The following is a 23,807-nucleotide window of genomic DNA, read 5'->3' as shown; positions in this document are numbered from 1 at the left end:
CAAACATATTTTTTCATAAAAAGGGAGAAACAATGAGCTGGGCATGGTGACTCATGCCTGTAATCCCAACACTTTGGGAGGCTGAGACAGGCTTGAGCCCAGGAGTTCGACACCAGCCTGGGCAACATAGCAAGACTATGCCTCTTTAAAAAAATACTATAAAGTGGGGAAAACAAGTGGTGAACATGAAACATTTCCAGTCTTTACCATTTCTTAAAATGTTAATGTTTTAAATTTACAAATAAAAGTTATATATATTTGTGATGTACAACATTGTGTTGTGACATATGTAGACACTGTGGAATGACTAAATCAAACTAACATCTCTATTACCTCACATACTTATTATTTTGAACATTTAATCTACTCTCTTAGCAACTGTCAAGAAGACAGCATATTGTTATTAACTATAATCACCGTGTTGTACAATAATCATCCCATCTATTGAAATTTTGTCTCTTGTGACCAACATCTCCCCAATCTCTCTCCCTCAAAGCAACTAGTAATGACCGTTTTACTCCATTTCTATGAGTTTGGCTTTTTTAGATTCCACACAAGTGAGATCATGTGGTATTTATCTTTGTGTGCCTAGCTTATTTAGCATCATGTCCTCCAGGTTCATTCACGGATGCTGCAAGTGACAGGATTTCCTTCTTTCTGTAGGCTGAATAGTATTCATGTGTGTGCGTGTGTGTGTGTGCTTTTTAAAAAATTCATTCATCCATCGCTGAACACTTTAGGTTGATACCATATCTTGGATATTGTGAATAATGCTGCAATGAGCCTTTATTAATTTTGAGCATTTAAAAAAAAGCACTAAATTCTCTGGCTAAAATATTAATCAATATATCCAAAAGAATAACCAAGTAGAAGAAGCCTTAGCTGCCATCCACTACCACTTGCCACCTAATTCCTTGCACAACACTGGGCTTGCAAGGTCAGGTACCTTATCTGCACCCCTGTGGTGAAAAGTAAATGAATGTTTTGCAAGGTAGCCTAGTCTGGTTTTTGACAGCAAACAAGTTTTTCTCATACCAAAACCAAATCTTTTAACATTAACACCTATTTCCAGTGCTTCTCTGTGGAGCAACAAATTAGTCTATTTTCTTTTTCACATGACAATCTTTCAAACTGTAGCTATCAGGTTTCCCAGAAATCTTCTTTTCCCTTATTATTCTCTTGCAATCTGGCTTTTGCACCCAGCTAACCTGTATTGAAACCTACACTTTATAACTCGGCTCAACCTGTTTTTTAAAATGTCAGCAGTGAACAAAGAATAAGGAAGATCTATTTGACTGATTAGTACATACATACAAAAACTGTTGTATAGCTAGGTCAAAACACTTGAAAAGACCTACACCAAACTAACAGTGTTAGAAGTGAAAGACTAGAATTACATATCTTTAACTTCCTAGTTTTCACATCTCTACATTACTAAAATGTTTTTCTCAGTCTTCATGTTTCATTATTCTTTGTAGTAGTTCACACAACTGACTATTCCTTCCTCCTGGAACACTATGCTTATTCACAGACTCTTTGAGCTCTCTGGCTACTCCCAGAGTTTTCCCACTTCCCAGAGGTAGGCAATTCCCAAGGTTACTTCCCTGACATCTTTGTATTTCTATATTTTCCTCTTCATTTTCTCCCAACGATGCCTTACTATGGCTTCAACCATTACTTCTATAATGATGATGCCAAGTTTAGCTCTGACCTCCCTCCTAAGCTCCAGACCTGCATCTGTAAAGGTATGATAGACAACTGCATTTGAACAGCCCAGCAGCAGTCAGTTTGTCACATCATATCCTTCCCATTCCCACCCTCTTCCAAACCTGCTGATACTCCTGACTTTCCCATTTCTGTAACAGCAACTACTATCTTCCCAGGTACCTCTCAGTTGTCAAATCTGTCAATCCTCCAAAGTGTTTCTAAATCCAACCACTGTTTTCTAGTTTCAGTCTCCATAATAAGGTAAGCTCTTATTATTGCCTACCAAACTATTAAAACGGCCTTCAAACTGATCACTCACTGCTGTCAAATTGAATCAACCCAAAGCACAGCTCATATTTTGTTGTTCCCTTGTTAAAAAAAAAAAAAAAAAACGTTGAATGACCTTAAATTATTATCTGTACACCAATGGTCATGACAACACTATTCACAATAGCTAAAAGGTGGAAACAAATCAAATGCCCATTGATGAATGAACAGATAAACAAAATGTGACATATACAATAGAATGCTATTTAGCCATAAAAAGGAAATTCTGACACGTACTACAACATGGATAAACTCTGAAGACAATTATGTTAAGTAAAATAAGCCAGACATGAAAGGTTTTTTTCCAAAAAAAATTTTTAAAGGCTTATTTCACATACACAAAGTATCATTCTTTATAATAGGATTGTATTTACATAAGGTATCCAGAATAGTCACAATCACAGAAGCAAAAAGTAAAATCATGGTTACCAGGGGCTGGGGACTGAGGGGAATGAGGAGTTACTGTTTAATGACTACAGTTGCAGCTGCAGAAGATGAAAAAGTTCTGAAGATGAATGGTGGTGATGGTTGCACAATGATATGAATGTACTAGATGCCACCAAACTGTATATTTAAAAACAGATAGTAAATTTTATGTTCTGTATACGTTGCCACACGTAGGCACAAAACTTCAATGATTCCTTACTATGTGACTAATGGAAGCACAAATTACTCATCTTAGCACCAAAAATCCTCCAGAGTAAGTCAAAATCTTTCTAGACTCACCTCCCATTAATTCCACTTCTGTGGTCAATGGAATATTAGTTTATAATGTTAAGCAATTATTTATAAAAAGTATGGGGATGGCTGAATTATGTAAAGAAAAATAGTAATTTTCAAGGTTTTCGTAAGATATTTTGCATTGTGAAACTCCAAAAGGGCCGAGGAACAAATAAACTTGAAAAATGTATTCAATTAGATGATTCTCATATACGTTGATCAAATTTAATCACCTAATGGTATTATACTTACAGTGAAAAAAGAAGTCCCACAAAAGCGAGTACATATTCCTCGTACAAAGCCTTCATGTGCTTGTATTGTACGGATACATTTCCGTTGAGTCAGGTTCCAAATTCTAACCTATGATAAAGCATATCAGGAAATTTCAGTAAACTATAAACGTAAAATGTTCAGGATAAATTCAACATTGAAAAGGCTACAAATCTTTCTACTGGGCAGCTTAAACCAAAATCCTTTGGATTAAAACAATGCAATGCATATGGATAAGGGTATCAACAAGCAGAAAATACAACCCTGGCAAATACTGTTGATTCTAGTTTAAAGTGTTGCAAAGCTTTTTCGCTTGTCATAGTAAGAAATTAGGTGTTGACAACATCTTCTGTGAAAAAACTAATAAATACTTTAATTATAAACATGATTATTTAATTTACTGTCAAACTGATCCTTAAACTACTGCATTTATAATTTCTTAGATTTAAAGAAGAAAATACTAAACTTAGTATTTCTAGCAAAATTTAGTCTTGAGAAGTAAATTGAAATCCAATAAAGTAAAACCTACTGTAACTAAAAAGTAAAGGAAAAACATCTGAAATGTAAGTACTTTTGGTTGAAAATATCAACATTTAGAGTGAGACTTGCCTCTCCATCACATGCCCCAGAAAGGACAGTAGCCAGGTTCTTTGGATGCTTTGCCAAGCAATTGACTCCATCTCGGTGACCATCCAGCGAAGCAAGGAATGGTTTTGCAAATACCCGTTCCAGTTTGGTAGCATTTAAAGCTCTTACATATTCTCGCGGGACCTCAAAAGGATGTAAGGCAGGATCATAGTTTCTTGGAACTGAAATAAGAGCGATTCCTCATAAAATAATTCAAACTTAATATTTCCTGCAGTCTTCCTCAGCTAATCACTCTATTTGTTATTCAATAAGCATGAAGTTAGTGACATTGTTCTATGCCTAGCACTATGAATACAAAAGTAGAAGACCTGTTTTCCAGAAATCTTTCTGAAATTACTGGAAAATCAAGGGATGCATACATCTTGCAAAACAATTAGACCACATATATATGCACATGCAGCCTTTCCCTCTCATATGTCCTAGTATGCTCTTCAACTGGGTTCTAAGTGTTCACTGTCAGGGTTTCCAATATATTTTTGTTTTCTATTTCCTTATGCCTAGCACAGGTCCTGGCACAAAACATGTGCATGATGTTTGCTCCACAGAACTCGAAGCTTCCTGTGGGGCAGGGAACATTATTAATCTCTGGTGCTAAATTCTGTACTGATAGGCACAGGAGGTTGTGATTATCATACTATTATATAGCTATATCATACTATTATATACTATTATTTACTGAACACTTTTTCTGTTTGTTTACTTAAAAAAGACTCACATAAGAGTTCACCAGGTGTCAGGCACGGTTCCAAAAACCTTAATCGTTTGATCTCCACAGCATTCTATGTGTTAAGTTATATTACTATCTCATACTTTATTGATGGGAAAACTGAGGTATAAAGAGGTTAAGTAACTTGGATATGACATTACAGAGCCAGGATTCAAACCAAGGCAGTATGGCTCCAGAATCTATGTTTTAACTGTCCTGATACGCTGCTAAACACATTGTCTCAGTTAATAATTATGCTTAGAAAGTAACTTTAAGCTTGTATGTCTAAAAAACTCACTGTGTAAAAAGTAAATGCATCTTCTTACCTCATGACTTCACCTTGCTGTTTCTTTCTGACTCCCTGGTAATGGTATTATATCTAACATTCAACAAAGCTCTGACCTAGGCCATTCTTATGTATTCCATCTTCCATATTCCCTACTACCAAAACTCAAAGTCCCACTCATCCTCTTTCAAACACTTATTCATCTTTCCCTTTAACTCTCTATTTCTAGTAACTTAGTGTTTTTTGTTTGTTTTTTTTTTTGAAATGGGGTATCACTCTGTCACCCAAGCTGGACTGCAGTGGTGTGACCACAGCTTACTGCAGCCTCAACCTCCAGGGTTGAAGTGATCCTCCTAACTTAGCCTCTCACCTCAGCCTCCAAGTAGCTTGGGCCTCAGGCATGCAGCACCATGCCCCATTAATCTTCACATTTTTTGCAGAGATGGGGTCTCCTTATGATGCCCATGTTTGTCTTAAACTCCTGGACTCAAGTGATCCTCCCATCTTTGCCTCCCAAAGTGTTGGGTTTATGAGCATGAGCCACTGCATCCCCAGCCAGTTTGGGTCTTTATTACATCATACTTAGGCTACTGTAATATCTTCCCTACTGGAGTTGGTGGCAGTTTACACTATTATCAGTCATCTTAAAACAGCTTTTTACATGTCACTCACATGCCTAAAACTTTCAAAGACTCCCTGTATAGTAGTCTTCAAGCTTTCTGTGTGTCCCATTGGTAACAGAGTTTATGAGCATATCCCTTCTCCTCAACATATGTGCATATTAATGAGGGCGTGTAATTAAAGATGTTCTTTTTTTAAGAAAAATCTTGATTTAACACTGTGACAGATTTAAAGGTTTTAATTTCAGCTTAATTCAATGTTTGGCTTTAATGGCTACTATTATAAAAAAGAATCAGGCAGTACTCACTTTCACAAAGTACTGTGTTAACAGGATGACATGAATACTGGAACCAATTCCTCACTTTGCAAAGTTTTGTGGTTAACAGACGTGACTTCAATCACTGTAAACCTCTCATAGAATGGGATTGGTTCAGTTAATATGGTACTATGCAAAGTGTAGAATGCCTGTACTTCACAAGGACAAGCATACCCAAAATGATAATGTCCACAGCTGGCTGTATTTATTTAATATATTTAATTTTCAGTCTCATCCATTAGTAATGCAAAGGTTATTTTTGAAATTTAAGTCTACAAAATTTCCATCTATTCTGATGTCAGCAGCTATTCCTACAACTAAATTTAGCATTTTAATAATTTTAACCAAAGTTTAGTAACTCCAACAAGATAGAACATTTTGTTTCTAAATCTCTTCATGTGGTCAAAAATGAATCTTTTTTTTGAGTCGCAGTCTTGCACTGTCACCCGGACTGGTGTGCAATGGCACAATCTCGGCTCACTGCAACCTCCACCCACCAGGTTCAAGCGATTCTTTTGCCTCAGCTTCCCAAGTAGCTGGGATTACAGGAACCCACCACCATGCCCGGCTAATTTTTTGTGTTTGTAGTAGAAATGGGGTTTCACTATCTTAGCCAGACTGGTCTCGAACTCCTGATCTCATGATCTACCCACCCTGGCCTCCCAAAGTGCTGGGATTACAGGTGTGAGCCACTACACCCAGCCAAAAATGAATCTTTATGGATGAGAAACTGACATTTATAAAGCAACTATTATGTTCCAGGTGCTGTCTAAAAACAGTTCATACGTAAACATGATTCTTCCCCGTTTTGTAAGTGAATTCTGATGGGAAAGCCTATTAATCAAAATAATCATCATGAGACAATGTGATAAACACTGTGAAGTGATAGAATCATAGAAGACCGCTGCTGAAGGGAGCTGAGCACATGCAGGAGTTAAGTATGAAAAGATTGTTCAGTCAAAGTTTTCCAGAGAAAGCAGCTAAACTGGATAAGGGTGTGCGCCACAGGAAGCCTTAAAAAAGGCAACTGAAATGCACTGAGATTGGCAAGGGTGAATACTAAACCACTTGTGGGAAACATAGTGACTGACGAAAGTGGCAAGGAAGGTGGGACCAGAGATTGAACGATTGGGAATAATGCCAATTCCAAGTGATAAATCTAATTTATATTTTAGAAACATTACTGCCTTATGACAAACTGTAAACATCTTGTGAGCAGAGACCTCTTAGCAATGTTGACATGCATGTTGATAGTATCTACTGTTCAACCAAAATAGTGAAATACTGTTCTCACCTCATCTCATCTTGCTTACTCCTAGTTAAAACTCTAATGACAACATCCTTCTTTCCATGCCTTAGGTTCATTCCTGCCTGAAGACCTTTGCTCCTGTTATTCTCTTTTCTAGAACAATCTGCTCATGCACGGTTAGTCCCTTGTCATTTAGGTATTACGAGACACAATTAATAAGTGGTTAGCATATTATAAGTGGGGGAAGAGACCAGTAAGGATAAATAAAACTCATTAATTCCACTTTAACCATTCTTTCATCAAACTTCATAAGGGATGGTAAGAGAAAACTGACGCTTTTAAATTTAACTTCGTCTCTTCCAATATCCAGAATATGAGCAGTAGGGAGGTTTTAAAATGCTGTTTAATTCTTAATCCTTCAACCCGTAAGTTTGACTCATTCAAGTCCACTTTTCAATAATAGGAACCTAAAGACAATCCTAGAGCAGCAGCTGGAATCTTTCTCCACTGCAGACAACTATTTCCCACTCACCACTAGAGGAAATTCTTAGAAAAAGGACTTGCACAGATTTTACTTGCTATCCAGTTCCGCATCGACCCCGTAAGCACAAAGTTTGCCTTAGCGAAAACGGAACTGGGAAAGAACCAGGCTGGAGCGCCAGCCTCCCCCGGCTTTACTCCGTGCGAGCCGAGGCTAGACACAAAGACTCGCGGAAAGCCTTCCTTTCTGGCTACCAACTTATCTTACCTCTCTGTAAGTCAAACTTGGTTTCGCGGACATAATTGTCCGGATTGCGACTCAACATCTTCACCTTCATCTTGGTTGCTCTTCCGGCCGAACTCCACGAGGGATTCCATATGAGTGCCGCCCCCCGCCGCCTCCTCCCACATGCGACTTCCGCTTTTCCCAGACTACTTCCAGTCACGTGACTCGAGGACTGGACGCTGGCTGGCTTAGCTGGATCCTGCGACGCTCCGTAGTTTTGCCGTCCTGCGCTAGCAGGGGGCGGTTCTTTAGCTGTGCGGTCTCTTCCGCGTCCGAGGGCTGGAGCATTTGTGGGCGGGACAGGGCGGAGACTCGGCGGAGGCTGGCACCTCCCCTCCGACGCTACTTCCGCCGGCGTGACCTGGTGGCTGCGCCCCACTCACGCCCACTCAGTACCAGACTCTCGCGGCTTGGCTCCCGCGCCGTGGGCGCCAGAGTCCTCTCGCCGATCCCGGAGGTGGGCTTGCCCTCACAAGGGGCGACCGCCGCCACGGTGGCGGCCACAGCATCTCGTCCCACCTCCGCGGCCCTGGGCGCCGTGGTATCGGCTGGCCCCGAGCCTATGACGGGCCAGGGCCAGTCGGCCTCCGGGTCGTCGGCATGGAACACGGTATTCCGCCACGTCCGGTATGAAAACCTAGTAGCGGGCGTGAGCGGTGGCGTGTTGTCCAACCTTGCGCTGCATCCGCTCGACCTCGTGAAGATTCGCTTCGCCGGTAAGAGCCCACCCAGACACCGGGCTGCTTCGTGTCACTGTCAGCCTGAACTGAGTCGTAAAAATTCAAAAAGAGGCCTTGGTCTCCTCTGCCTTTTCCGTACTAGGGAGAAAGAGGAGCGTTGAAGGGGATGCTGTCCGCCCTGGCTCACCTGAACTAGATTTGAGGAAATGGTGCTTTGTAGAGGGGTCGGTGTGCGATCTTCCCTCCCTCCTCAAGACTAAGGGATGGGGCCTGTATGTAGAGAAGTATGAGAAAAAAACATCCTCATTGGCAGGGAAGATGGGATGCAATTCCTGATTTATAAAATAAAGAAGGGATTGTCACATTTTAGTGTTTATTCCTCACACGTGCAAATCATTCGCTCTTGGAGGAACTTTGAAATCTTAGCATAGCCACGTGGTTTGGCAGCTCGACCAGTGTTGGGATAGGGCGTAATCTTCAGCTAATGTTGGGAGTAGATTTGGAATAGAGTTCTCTTGAATGTTTGTTTTTTGTCGTTTATAGAATGGTACAAGGTCCTGTGAAAGAATAGTTAGCTAGACTCGAAATACTATTTTAAGTGTATTAGATGAATTGATTATTTGAAATTAACAAAGCATTTTAGAAGTTAAACTCTATTCTAAAGTCTGGAAAGAGTTTCAAAGATGATCTTTGATAACTGAAATTGCAGAAATTAATTTTCAAATTAAGCTATTACAAGTTGTGCCTTGAGAATTAAATCTACAGTTGTTTATCCTAGCATTAGGTAATTCATTTCACTTGCTGTATATTCTCTTAATATGTGTATACTGCTGTATGGGCTACAGAAGTATCTAATAAAGTTCTTGTCTTCAGGGAACTTAGAATTTAATTGTAGACGTTAGACTTAGATAAAAGGTAATTCTAGACGACATAAAATCAGGAAATACAAATACGAAATATAAATACAGGTAAACCGTCAAGAAAATTCTACATTGCTGATGGTCATATGTATCTTTAAAGGTTCAATGGAAGATTGGGGCTTGGGGTTTCCCATAGAAAGGCTAATATTTTGACAGGTGGAGAGGAGGCAAAAAGCCAATCTGTGAAGAAAAATCATCGAGAATTATGGAGTATTATCTCTAGAAAAAACATCACAAAGGCATATAATTTTATGAAGTTTTATGATGCATGCACAAATAATTATTGACAGGTAATCTTTATTTACTAGGAGCAAGGCAATGAACTATGTTTTAGATGTATTATCTCATTTATTATTCCTGTAAATCTATTCATAGGAACAGTCCTGTGAGTTTATGATCCCTGCTATACAGATGAGGATAACAGAAGTTGACTAATTTGCCCAAGTCACAAGTTTGTAAAGATGGATCTGGGATTTAAACCCAGGTAATCTAACTGTGGAACCCCCTGGCATTTAACTCCTCACCATCCTGCCTCTTTAAGCCCCTGTTATGCAATAGTGTGAACATCAGAAGAATTTTAGACTTGGCTGCAGGTGCAGACCTGTATGACTTGGTGTCTCTCTTCAGCAGCACTTTAGGAACAGGAGAGGTGATAGTCGAGGTGATCATTGAAGAATAGTGTGATTGGTCTGATGAGTTTTAAGACAGTGCTGTGAAGCATAGCATTCCTGAGGAAACAGAATTCTTATTACCTGAGAAGATTAGTAGTCTTGATGAATTGGAAAGAGTATTGGGAGCCTAGTGGGGCGGAGGTGACAGATAAAAGGATTGAGTTTGGATTGGAGGCCTAAATTAAAGATCTAGGCATTGAAGCAGGAGTTTGTATAATAAAGCTCACAGTGTAGCTGTGAAATGGTGATAGAAAGGAGGAAAATTTAGGAAGATGAATAACAGAAATAAAAATTTATTGATTATCAGCATCAATGCTGAATAACTTACTATAGTTCTTATGCTTCCATTGTAATTAAACTCATTTAATAAAATTAAAATCTAATGATGACAGGATCTGAATGCATGTGCTATTAAACCAAACCTGGAATTTTTCTGTGAGTTCAAGTACAAATTGGAACTCAGAGGTGTCCAGAGTGGTAGAAAGATTAGAAATTAATTCATATGAAAAATAACTGGAGGAACTAGTTTAGCTCAGGAGAGAAAAAAACCTCAAGATATTTAGAGAACTTCCGTGGGGGAAAGGGGGCTACCTTATTGTGGGTTGATCCTAAGGTCAGACACAGGTTGAGTGGAAATTACAGGGAAGCAGATTTTGGTTTGGCAGTGTGGCAGTGCTCAGAAATGAAATTGATGATTAGAAGTGGCTGAGATAACAGTTGGATGACAGAAGTGAGAAGATACTCTTGTATTAGGTGGAAAGATTGGATTAGATGACTATTCAGACTCCTTCTAGCTTTACGATGTAATGTTAAACCCTCAAGAATGATGAGAGAGCCCCAACAAAAGAATGAGAATGAGATATAGTAATTTTCTAAGTAACCCAAAAACCTGATCGTTTGCAAGTTAAAGATATGTGTGAGCTTTTGTGAAGAACGTGGAGAGTATGACTACACCCAAAACATTAAGAAATCAAAATGTAAAATTCAGTAACAGTAGTGCAGAGTAAAGTTTTATATGTATGTGGTATTGCAAGACCCAGTGGCATAGCAAGACCCAGTGGCATAAATAAACTGGTACTTATTGAGTGCTTGCAATATGTCAGGCATAATTCTAAGAGCTTTATATGAACTAACTCATTTAATCCTTTGTAATTTTTAGAGTTAGATTCTATTATTTTTCCTATCTTACGTAAAAATTCAGGCACAGAGTAATCCAGTGACTTACTCAAGATTGCAAAGTAATTGCTAGAACTAGGATTCAAGCTCAGAAAGTCTTTTTCCATAACATATGCTGTTAGTTTGAAACCATGAGTGGGTAGTTTTGTATAGCTAAAGGGTAAATTAAAATGGTAGAGATGAAAATAAAGAATGATTCCAGAAAGTTAAGAAGCTGCCAGATTGACATGTCTTTTATGAAAAGTGGAAACTGGCAATAGGATCAGAACCCTTAGTAGGGCAGGATGTTAGGAATAAGATCCGGACTAGTAGCACTGGGGTAGTAGGTGAAGCCACCCAGCTGAGAGACCACCTCTATTTGATGGAAATTGTGCATATAAAATCAGCATTTAAGGATGGGAAGAGAAGAAGGAGTGAAGGAAATTTAGTGGCAAAGAAGCAAGAGGACATTGAAGATGGTGCGGTGTTAAATGAGCCAGAAGAGAGGGCTTTAGGAGTTAAACAATTTAAGGTGCTGCTAAGGGTTCCTAAGAAAGAGAGGACTCCAAAATGCCTTTGAAGGTTCTTAATTAGAGTGCTTGAAGTAATTGGTAAAGCTCAAACCAGATTGCCTAGGAGGTGAGAGAGTTCCTGCTGAGATTCGAGTGGGGCAGGGAGGGACATGTTTTCTCATTGCAGACACTTAACTGATAAGGAGGCACTGGGATCAAAGAGTAAATACTTAGGAGAGATTTAAGCCTGTTTAAATACTAATGGGAAAGAACTTAAAGCAAGGAAGAGATTGGGAAATGGAGGCCAGAGGATAAGGATAAGGTATCTAACTAAGGGGTGTTGTCTGAAGGCACAGTATCTAGAACAAGCTTTTTTTTTTTTTTTTTTTTGAGACGGAGTTTCACTCATGTTACCCAGGATGGAGTGCAATGGCGCGATCTTGGCTCACCGCAACCTCCGCCTCCTGGGTTCAGGCAATTCTCCTGCCTCAGCCTCCTGAGTAGCTGGGATTACAGGCACGCGCCACCATGCCCAGCTAATTTTTTGTATTTTTGGTAGAGACGGGGTTTCACCATGTTGACCAGGATGGTCTCGATCTCTTGACCTCATGATCCACCCGCCTCGGCCTCCCAAAGTGCTGGGATTACAGGCTTGAGCCACCGCGCCCGGCCTTTAGAACAAGCTTTTTTGACCAGAAATAAATTTCACCTTTGCTATGCAGTGCATACACATACATACACAAACATTACTGAAACACACGTTTCATTAAACAATATTTATCCTAACTACTTGTGATGTCATTTATATTTGTTTTCTATTCCAGTCTAGTTTTGAAGAAAAGATACTAGCAATCTGCTCAATTGGTTTCTTGATTCATCTGGAATTTTAAAAACACCAATATAGTGCACAGGTAGAGGGGATTATTTTTATTAAGAGAGACAAAGGAAAGTTAAAACTAATATCCAGGAAATGAAACAGGTTGTGTTAGGGTGATGGTGCTAGATGGCAATTTTTTAAGTCATTATACTGTCTTTCTTAGAAGATAAATTAAAATGAGTGTCCTGTCTTGGCTCCTTTCTGTATACCAAACTTTTTATCTTCAGCTTGTGTCTATTGGCAATTTTTAGTGCTATGGTAAGCCATTGTCAATTATTTGATAGATGATTAGATCTACACACTAATTGGTTAGCGGCAAATATTTTTAAAACAATCATGAAGTCATTTAGGCCAGTGGTCCCCAACCTTTTTGGCTCCAGATTGGTTTCATGGAAGACAATTTTTGGCTCCATTGGTTTCATGGAAGACAATTTTTCCATGGATGGGAGTAGAGGAGGTATGGTTGATTTCACGATGAAACTGTTCCTCCTCAGATCATCAGGCAATAGATTCTCTTAAGGAGCATGCAGCCTAGATCCGTTGCATGTGCAGTTCACAGTAGGGTTTGTGATTATGTAAGAATCTAATGCCACCACTGATCTGACAGGAGGCAGAGCTCCAGTAATACAAGCGAATGGGGAGCAGCCGTTAAGTACAGATGAAGCTTTGCCCACGCTCCACTTACCTGCTGTGTGGCCCAGTTCCTAACAGGTTACTGACTGGTAGAGGGAGTTGGAGACCCCGATTTAGACCAAAAAAATTCACTGTATTTTATCTATATAATTTTAATTTTATGTTAGGGAGATCCTAGTTCAGCCTTGGTTTATACCTATGAAAAGAACAGGTGGTGTTTTAATGGTTGGTTTTGCTTTTTACCTCAAGAGAAAAATGGTATTGTGAGTTTATTATTGAGAGGAAAATGGAAAGTTCTTAGAAAAAGGGATCTATACAGAAGAATGAGACAGAGAATCCAGGGGAAGCATCAGAAAGATTATAAACTACACAGGAAAACATTTCTCAGGAGCCTATCATTCTGCTGCCTGCCTTTAAATTTGTTGTCTTATATAAACCTCAAAAAACCCTGTGAGGTACATGACTTTTATCCGCATTTTATAAGTGAGGATGCTGAAGCTCAGCAAGGATAAGACCATGTAGCAAATTAGGGAAGTTACATATCAAACTCAGGTCTACTGATAAAACCTGATGTACTTTAATCTCACTTCGTGCTGTAACATTGGCAGGTTAATGATGAAAGAAATTAACTTTTCCCCCTTTGCCTGCAAATGGTAAACAGTGATTCTTCTTTGCCAGACTGGATTATACACAGTGAAGTAGGACAGTGAGGGGAACAGTGAACCGGGGATGCTCCTATGGCTAGTGGAATATAATTTGTGTAAACTTTGTGGAAGGCAGGTTCAGTATGTATTTGTAACTTAAGTATATACCCATTGACCCATATCAGTTCCCTTTCTAATAGCTAATTCCAAGACAATAATCGTTCATGCAGATTGTTGTACAGAATGTTCTTTAGAGAACTTTTATAATAGCCAAAAAAAAGAGAATTCATGTTAAATGGAGGAATGACTGTAAGTGATGTGATTTCTATAAGATGGAAAACCATGATGTCATATACTAAAAATCTTTTTTTTTGGGAAATCTATTGAATAACAAGGAGAACTGTTCAGAAATAATCTTGAGTGGAAAACAAAGCTGTATACAAAACTATAGTAAAATTACAATTTTGGATATACTACAGTATAACATAGAATGGCATGCATAATGTGGAATGTCATTGCCATTTACTGAGATACTTAATACTCCTAGAATTAAGTGATTTTTTTAAAATAGTAAAGAAATAATTGATACTATATTATTCCTTGTGGTTGTCAACAGCCTGCTCACACCTTTGTAAATAGTCCTTTTAGCTGCCCCTCATGCCCTAGTGTTATCCTATTTTGAATGTGCTTTCTATTTCCTACAGAGAGATGAAATGAAAAACTACCAGATTTATAACTTAGATTATGTTTTTTCCAAAATTGGCAAGAAGACTACTTTAAATGCTGATGATGCTAGTTGAAAACTGATGGTTTCTCAAAGTAGGATGATGATGGTGTGAACTGAGAGATATAGACAGTTGCAAAAGAAATTTGTGAGACAGAATCAAAAGGACTTGTTATTTGATAAAAAAAGGGATGAGGGAGGAGGGTTCACAGATAGTCCCTGGGTATCTGGTGTGGGCATCTATGTAGATGATGACGTTTGTTGAGCTATACAGCTCAACAGTAAGAGCAGCTTCGGAAGGGATGGGGAAAACTTATTCAATTTTGAACTGTTCAAGTGAAATACTTTCCTGCTTTCTACTTGGATTTTGATATGTTTTGGTGGAGAGGATAGGAAGAATTTCCAGGAAGAAAATTTAACCCATCCTCTGCATTTTCTTTCCTGCCTTTCCTCAGGTCTTGCTAGTACTTGAGGCTCCTGGCTAGTTTATTTTTTTTACATTAGAATCCTTAACCTTGGAGCAAAAACAAAACCTAAGTGTTGAAACCTAGTTACCTAAGAGACTTTCAGATTATTTGAGCTAATCTAATATTTCCTAAAATATTATTTGAGTGTTTAGTATGCCCTAAATAAACACTTGAATAAATTGAGGAATGTAGTAGTTTTAAAATATTGAAGCCTGGAAAATAATTTTTTTCTACTACCTAAAAAAGTTTTTCTTCTAAGCTTACCTCCTTTATATAACTGATTGTGCAATATCTGTGTTTATATGTGATACAGAGCTAGAACTTTGTTCTTACCTGATTTTGTATATCTTTTAATGCAGTGAGTGATGGATTGGAACTGAGACCAAAATATAAAGGAATTTTACATTGCTTGACTACCATTTGGAAACTTGATGGACTACGGGGACTTTATCAAGGAGTAACCCCAAATGTGTGGGGTGCAGGTTTATCCTGGGGACTCTACTTTTTCTTGTGAGTAGACTTGGGAGATTTTACAGTATTATATAAAAAAAGGAATTTTTGTTTTTAGTGATTTTTTAAATGTCAGATGATGAAACATGAGTCATTGAATCAGTTTCTCTGAATTGGAAGGATCAGAAAGAACAAAATGACTAAGTTTGATTAGTTTGATTCAAAATGGCTAATTAGTCTGATTATCAGAGGCAATTATTTAGCCTGGAAGAAAGTTCTTAATAGGAAAAAGGTGAAGAGATGAGGTGGAATAATACTCTTACAGAAGCCATTTCTGTGAGGTGAATTTAGGAAGATGAAATGTTTAACTGATTACTTTGATAAGCTAAATGCATATTAAAGGGAACTTTTCACTTTACTTAAAGCCATTTGAAAAACAGCCAACTCCAGGTAACTCACAATGAAATTATAGGGCCCCTTCAGTGTTGTATTAGGTGTTTTGGCCATATCGTGCATACTCGTAAGCGTTTCTAATAGAGTCAGAATATTACTAGACTAGAAAAAGTTGAATCAGTTGGTTTGTTATTTATTAGTGGTTTTGGAAAGTGTCGTAGAGACTGGAGGAGCCTGCAACTGTTGTCTAAAATTAATCCTATAGATTTGAGTTCTCTTTGGTATTCAATTTTGTTAAAGAAGATTGTTTAAATAAATGTTATTTTCTCCATGTGTCAGAGATTAGTTCCAGAGTACCCCAAATAGAAAATTTCATAAATACTGAAGTATTATTAGTTACTTTTTATCCTCATCCAGATTCCCAAAATATTTAAGATGGCTTACAAATGTATATTTGATTTATAATGAAGGTGGAAAAGCAGGAGAGGATAGACCTTGGGGTCCTCATATGAATATGTACCACAGGAAATCCCTATTGGGAACAGAAAGAAAAAGCCAGTGCATGGACAAAATGGTTTGAGTCAAATTGTTTCTTGTTTGACCTGCCCCATCATCTTTCCAGCTCATTCTTTTCCTTACTCCTTCACTGGTCAGATAACATCATCATTTAAAATAACTGTTCTCACCTGCCTCCTGAAGAAGTCATAGAAGGATCCTCTGGCAGGCATATGCTTATTTAGTGAACAAGAGCATGGTCACAAAGTATCCTGGCACTGCATTGAGGGATAATGTGCTGCTTGGAGCATGCCTGTGATCTGTGAAACTGAAACCATGAATGGTGAAGCTTTTCTTCGCTTCAACAGGTTTCATTTTTAGGAAAACATCATATCTAGTGTATTTGCCGTTGTCTTCTCTGTGTCACATATTTTACTTGATCTCCCATAAGTTTATGGCAGTATCCATACCAAACTTAAAATATTTTTTAAGTGAAAGCAAAATAAATTCAGCCTTAAAATTGTTCAAATATTTCTTATCTTTTTCTTCTCTTTAGAGAGGTATGTGTGAAATTATATACACACACATACCCCTCGACACACACACACACACACACACACACACACATACACACACATAATGCTTTATGAATTTGAGTTGTATAGATTCATCAAGACAGTTTCTAAGGATAAGCCATATTAATATAAAATTGGCGTGATAAGAATTTCTTGGACCAGGTGCAGTGTCTCACACCTGTAATCCCAGCATTTTGGGAGGCCAAGGCAGGAGGATCACATGAGTCTGGGAGTTCAAGACCAGCCTGGGCAACATAGTGAGACCCATCCCTTCAAAAAATTTTAAAAAGAATTAGTCTGGCTTCATAATGCTACATGCCTGTAGTCTTAGCTAACTGGGAGGCCGAGGCAGGAGGATTCCTTGAAGCTAGGAATTCAACGTCACAGTGAGCTGTGATTGTGTCACTGCGCTCCAGTCTGGGTGATACAGTCAGACTCTGTCTCAAAGAAAAGAAAAATGTGTTCACTTGACATCTTCATCCAAGAGAAAAGTAGAAATTAGCATTAAAGGAAATAGGCTGATTTGACTCCCTTACTCTGAAACATTTAATGGGGATTTTCTACTAAATAAAACCCAAATCTCAATCTGCCACTCAAGAGTGGCCAATTTTCCCTGCCTTCCCACCCATCCTTACTACTTTTCTACATGCTGATCCTTTTCCCTGTTGAAACTGTGCCTGTCTCAATACCCAGTTCAATACTACCTTTTACACAAAGCCTTCTGTGATCTCAGTCATGATTCCTGAATATCTTCTATTGTCTGTTGTCTTTTATTGTGATCATTTAATAGTCCTTATTAGTTTGTTAAGAAAAAAAATCACGTTTATCTTTTTATCTGTCAGAAACTCAACTATAGTACCTGAACATAGGTGCTCAGTATATATTTGTTCGGTACCCCTTCTTTGGTATCTTTTGTCTTTTCTGGCCAGTCTGTGTACCACCACTCTATTCTCCCCTCCTCCCAGTTTTCCTGTCTTTTGAAAGTAATTGATGAGTGTCTGATTAAAATATTTTACATTTGTATTGATAGCCATATTTATTTAAGAGGGAGGGGTGGTATAATCTTGCAGTAAACCACTTCCAGCAAATCCATTCTTGAAAAAGGTCTCATTTTGTGGTTGTATTATGCATTGACTTTTGCTTTTGAAGTACTGGTGTTGCGTTACACTTTAAAACAGACTTTATGACACCTATTCGGATTAAACTGCTTGAATTTAATTCTTTCAGTTATAATGCCATCAAGTCATATAAGACAGAAGGAAGAGCTGAACGGTTAGAGGCAACAGAATACCTTGTCTCAGCTGCTGAAGCTGGTAAGGCAATGTGTAAAATATAAAATTGTCACCTTCCAAACTTAATTTTCAGTTTTTGCTTTTGATTTTTTTTCTTTGAACACCTGAGTTTAAATACGCCTATCTCTATTAAATTAGTTATATGGAATTTCTTTGCAGGAATTCTTATGATTACTCTGTCCAGATTTCAAGAATTTTACTTATCACAGAGTGGTAAAGTTTAGAAAAGTTATGAATCCCTAATAGTTTAAAATGATTTGGTATAGTGTTTCTTTAATTAAAGTATAATTATAGTTTTCAAATTATACAATGTAGCATCCTTGTTTAATTGCTTCATTTATGTATACTATCCAGAAGGAAAAAACAAAGTAAGAGTCATTAGTCTTTATAACTCCTACTTTAATACCTTGATTTCTTAATGTTTGATTAGGCAGAAACTAACTTACTCATTTTTGAATACATAGCCCCTAGCAAAGACCTGAGTCATAACAGATCTAAATATTTGTTGAATAAAGGGTTCCTTACGAAACCTAGCAAATAAGAAACTTAGCCAGATGAATTTTTTTTATAAAATTGTCAGTCTCTATAATGGATGTAAAATGTGACTTACTGTATTATATAATTATTTAATTTATGAGGGATAGCAGTTACTTTGAATGGATTTGAAGGAGATTGTGATAAAGTTGGGATAGATATGTGTGTCACATGCACAGGGTCATGGGGTGCCAGATTCCTGGTCCTTTTCCACTATCTTCAACACCTCTGGATTATACCGTGTGCTATGCCTAAGATCTATATCTGCTTACCTTCTGTTCTTTGCACCTGGCCACGTTGTTTAGGTGTCAGGACATTTTTGCTATCCTAATACCTCAAAGGGAAAGCATTTCACATTTCCGTCTCCCTTTTAATTTACCTCTCACTAACAGCATGAGGAACTTAATCCTTTGACCTTAAAACTGTGCCTCAGAGACTGCATTTTATAGTTTCAGATATGGTCCCTGTGCATTATCTTTTTTTTTTTTTAAACATAAATGTACTGTTTTTAATTTGGATTGTCTAAGTGTGAAAGTATCTGTATGTAGAATAATCTTATTGAAATCTCATTTTAGGAGCCATGACCCTCTGCATTACAAACCCATTATGGGTAACAAAAACTCGCCTTATGTTACAGTATGATGCTGTTGTTAACTCCTCACACCGACAGTATAAAGGAATGTTTGATACACTTGTGAAAATATATAAGTATGAAGGTGTGCGCGGATTGTATAAGGTAACAAATTATCAGTATATTTTAAATAACTGAAAATTGCAATTTCCATTGACTCTGTTGTCTTAGTTCTGAGTCACCTGTAGTAAGTCCCAAAAAGAAGTCCAACTTAGGCAAGAAACAATTTAATGAAAACTGAAATCTAGTTAATAATACTGAAATTGTACTTAAAGCTGTTTATCCTCATTAACATAGGATGTATCATCATGACATTGGTGGGGGTAAGAACTGTCTAAAACTTTGTCAAGTATCTTTTTGATAAGTCACACAACAAGGTCACCTATTCCTTACTTCATTCCTTGGAAACTCTGGTTTTTTGGGAACCTGGGATAATGTAGTCTGGAGAAGACATTAGCGGTTCTAACAGGATCTTAAAATGTTTTTTTTATTCACCTCATCTTAAATCTTACATAAATTTAAAAATAACAAAAATCAAACCCAGCCCTTTGCCTGTTGTAATATCTTAAAAATTTCTTGCTAGTGTCATATCTGTTTTCTGATTTTATAACTCCTTTTTATCTTCCCCTTTTCTACCTTCTACTCCCATCTCTTGCTTATCCCTGTAAAGAAATTTTTAAGCATACATAGTTTAAAATCAAAATTAGATGCATTGAATTTCAGTTTGGTTTTTAATGATTGAGTAATAGCTTTTAAAATCATTGATTTTACTGACCTATGGACAAAAATTTTATAAATATATTATTCAATTTTGTGTTTTTTCATCACTTTCTGCCTTAGTCTTTCAGAATACGTATCCTTAGTTCATTGATTTACCATTACCTTTAGTTTCTTTGTAGCCCAGGCTGGAATGCAGTGGCACAATCTTGGCTCACTGCAACCTCCGCCTCCGGGGTCCCGGTTCAAGCAATTCTCCTGCCTTAGCCTCCCAAGTAGCTTGGATTATTTTTGTATTTTTAGTAAAGATGGGTTTTCATCATGTTGGCCAGGCTGGTCTTGAACTCTGACCTCATGATCCACCCGCCTCGGCCTCCCAAAGTGCTGGGATTACAGGCGTGAGCCACCTCGCCCAGCCACCTTAGTTTCTTAACTTTACAGAATTTAATTTCCTACTCCTCAAGTCTTGACAGTGTGTACCGTCAAGAAAAACAGTATGTTTACTGTTTAAAGAAAAACTAATATATGAACATCCAAACCTTTAAAAATAAAGTAGAAGAGAATAGTACCCCTTTGTTTTTTTATATTACTACAAGTTTTTAACCTCAGATTTTAAAAATGTTATTTGTACAAAACTTAAATGAATTTGCTTAAAGTGCTATAATGAGAGAGAAGAGAAAGTATTTTACTCAAATATATTGTTCTTTGAAAGTATATTGTTTTGCTTTTCAAAAACCATCCCCTTTTAGGGATTTGTTCCTGGGCTGTTTGGAACGTCACATGGTGCCCTTCAGTTTATGGCATATGAATTGCTGAAGTTGAAGTACAACCAGCATGTCAATAGATTACCAGAAGCTCAGTTGGTAAGATGATTCTTGTAAAAATGGTATCATTTACTTTTATGGGTATTTAGTAGATAGAAATTTTTGTCGTGCTTACTTTGGTGGTAGTGCTATGATGATGAGTACTGACTCTGCCACTGATTTAATTTATAGTTAAATATTTATAGGCTGATGCCACACAGTTGTCAAAAATAGAACCCTTTAAAGATCTATTTAAATTTTTTTTATATAATTTTTACTTCTGTGTTTTTAAAGAAATCCTGTCTCAAGAAAAAACTGTTTTGTGTTACCATTTTAGAGCACAGTAGAATATATATCTGTTGCAGCACTATCCAAAATATTTGCTGTCGCAGCAACATACCCATATCAAGTCGTAAGAGCTCGTCTTCAGGATCAACACATGTCTTACAGTGGTGTAATAGATGTAATCACAAAGACATGGAGGTGAGAGCATGCGCTATATCAAAATTGCTTTGATAAGGTACCTTGCATATCTTAGACCATCTTGTTGATAGTAGTTTTATAGCAAAGGCCAGTTTCCTGTGGTGAAAACATGATTGGTGGTCCCTGCTTTCCCTATTATTATGTATATGACCATGTCTCTGAGGCTTGATTTCTTCATTTGTAAAATAAGACTGTCTAGGCCAATAAGTTGTAATAAGAGTCAAATTAAATGTGTGAAAATGTTTTAGAAAATGAAATTTAAATGTTTTAAAATATCTGAGGGTATTGAATATAAGAAGTCAAAGTATGACTTAATACATTCAAGAAGGCTCCAAACCTGCCTCTGGCACAATAACTTTTGTAAATACTTGTTTCAATATATGAAAGAGATGCTTGTTCTTCAGTATGAAACTAGTTAAATTATTATAGGCAGACATCACTGTATTTCCCTTTAATTCTGAAAGAACAGAGGAGAACATTTAGGATGTTTACATTTAATTTAATTCAAGAAATATTTAATGAATGCCTACGTGACAAAGTTCTAGGCCATATTCCATATTCTTGGCATTAAGGAAATAAAGTTTTATCTTTGTATATGCTGTATTTAATGTTGGCTAGCATTTATCCAAGCTGTGAGATTTTTTTAATGCCTACGTTAGGTCAGTTAAAACTCCTGTCTGTTCATACATTTAAAAACATTTGAAAGATAGCTAACTTAAGGGCACTTTTAATTCAGTTTTGAGGTGTCCTTACCCTCTCTTCCTCAGTAGATCCATAAAAGGAATATAAACCCCTACAAATGGCTTATAAACTACATTACTTTAGGACATTGAAAACATGGACTTAAATCAGAGTGAGGTTTGACTGCTGCTTGCTCCATGCCTTTTGTCAGTTAAAACTTTCGTGTTTTCATGCTAGCTCTATAGAAAATTAAGCATATATCTATTTTTCCCTCTAAAGGAAAGAAGGTATCGGTGGATTTTACAAAGGAATTGCTCCCAATTTAATTAGAGTGACTCCAGCCTGCTGTATTACCTTTGTGGTGTATGAAAACGTCTCACATTTTTTACTTGACCTTAGAGAAAAGAGAAAGTAAGCTAAAGGAAGATAATTCTGTATATCTGCCCAAGGCAGCAACAAGCTTCTTTTGTTTAAGGCATAAAAGAAGAATCCTGCACAGCAACATGGCTCATATTTGAAATTGGTCTGTGGTCATTAGAGGCCAGAGAACTGCTAAGTCTTTGCAATGTTTTTCTGATTTTTGCCTTCCCCATATATATGGACCTTGGCTACCTCTGCCCAAAATGGCTGCCATCAACACAATATTAAAACTGACACGAAGTATAGAGTTTCACAGATTTCTACATTTTATTGGTGGAAGCTGATTTGCAACATTTGCTAAATGGATTAGATGAATGTACTTTTTTGTGTGACTTATTTGCCTAGATGCTTTAAAATTAACCTTCGTGCAATACCAAGAAAATGGCTTTTTAAAAGAATGTCTTTGTTTCAAGATAAATTAAGGATTTACTGGATAAGGTGTTGACCAAATTCAGAAGATTTTAGAATTGAGAAATTTTAGTGAGAAAAAAATCCACTCTGTGCTTCAGTTTTAATTCAACTGGGATGCACTACCTAGCGAAAATTGAGAAATTACATACTTCTCGGAGAAATAGCTGACATCTATTGTCATTGCATTGCTAATTTTTTTTTTTTCCCCAGAGACTTCCATAATTTAAAATAAAATCCTAGATCCAGTTCTTGTGTTTTAGCATAAGTACTTAGTCTATTTTAAATTTATAAAGTCGGAGCTTCTAGGATCCAGCTGTGTCAACCTTTATTTACTATATGTAGCTATAAATCACTTATTGGAGATGCTAAATCACCTTTTACAGATACCGAAATGTTTGGGATATGTTTGTTGTCAAATTGAATGGAAATGAGAAACTTTATATTTTGGTTTTCAGATATATGGATCTAGATCCCAAATAAATGATTACTCTTCATTGGTTGCTCAAATTCAGTTTGAAATACAAATCACATTAATAGCCATTATTGATTTTACTTGTATGAGTCATTGTAGACATCTATAAATGTAAAAGGGCCTGTTCCCAAAAGATGCCAGAATGATGCTAGTATTTTTATTTATCATAAACATCTAAGAGTGCTGTTGCACTACCATCTATTTGTTGTAAATAAAACTATTGTTTTCAAAGCCATCTTTAAATAGTTCTTTGAAAATAAATTATTTTTTTATATTTTGGAAATGGCATTTTTTTGAAATAAAGATAAAATAAGTACCTAATTGTATTTACTGTAATATCTTGTAACATGCATAGGAACACTTTATAAGTTAAATGTGATGTATGTTTTTATACTTCTGGATTATACTGTTATTCATATGAAATCCTGGTATTAGTCCCCATGTGGAAAAATGAACTGCAGTTGATATTTGGTGCTTAAGATAGCACCATTATTTAAATACCTCCTATGTACTCCCAAATGAATAAAACAAAATTCTTCCTCCGAGAGCAT

The 23,807-nt window shown here is 37.1% G+C and overlaps 2 protein-coding genes across 2 annotated transcripts in view; one reads left to right on the top strand and one right to left on the bottom strand.

Moving 5' to 3' along the window:
* DCAF13 (DDB1 and CUL4 associated factor 13) overlaps positions 1-8,140 on the bottom strand; it is a 26,200-nt gene extending 18,060 nt beyond the window's left edge. The window contains 4 exon segments of the mRNA XM_032245816.1: positions 3,007-3,114; positions 3,634-3,833; positions 7,599-8,019; positions 8,021-8,140. Coding sequence (XP_032101707.1) covers positions 3,007-3,114; positions 3,634-3,833; positions 7,599-8,019; positions 8,021-8,125 — 834 coding nt within the window. The 5' untranslated portion in view covers positions 8,126-8,140.
* SLC25A32 (solute carrier family 25 member 32) lies at positions 7,977-23,807 on the top strand. Its single transcript, XM_032245829.1, has 7 exons — positions 7,977-8,332; positions 15,259-15,409; positions 18,040-18,125; positions 19,214-19,374; positions 20,736-20,849; positions 21,127-21,272; positions 22,233-23,807. The coding sequence occupies exons 1-7, from the start codon at positions 8,179-8,181 to the stop codon at positions 22,366-22,368; spliced, it is 948 nt and encodes a 315-aa protein (XP_032101720.1). The 5' UTR covers positions 7,977-8,178; the 3' UTR covers positions 22,369-23,807.

Source organism: Sapajus apella, unplaced genomic scaffold (assembly GCF_009761245.1).
Source record: "Sapajus apella isolate SASKATOON/1434 unplaced genomic scaffold, GSC_monkey_1.0 scaffold3, whole genome shotgun sequence".
Lineage (NCBI taxonomy): Eukaryota > Metazoa > Chordata > Mammalia > Primates > Cebidae > Sapajus > Sapajus apella.
The sequence above is the reverse complement of the archived record's forward strand: the minus strand, read 5'-3'. Positions and strand labels throughout refer to the sequence as shown.

Coding starts and splice junctions, on each gene's coding strand:
- SLC25A32 (XM_032245829.1), top strand. CDS start 8,179: ATGACGGGCCAGGGCCAGTCGGCCTCCGGGTCGTCGGCATGGAACACG. Junction 8,333..15,258: donor CGTGAAGATTCGCTTCGCCG/GTAAGAGCCCAC, acceptor CTTTTAATGCAG/TGAGTGATGGATTGGAACTG. Junction 18,126..19,213: donor TGTCTCAGCTGCTGAAGCTG/GTAAGGCAATGT, acceptor ATCTCATTTTAG/GAGCCATGACCCTCTGCATT.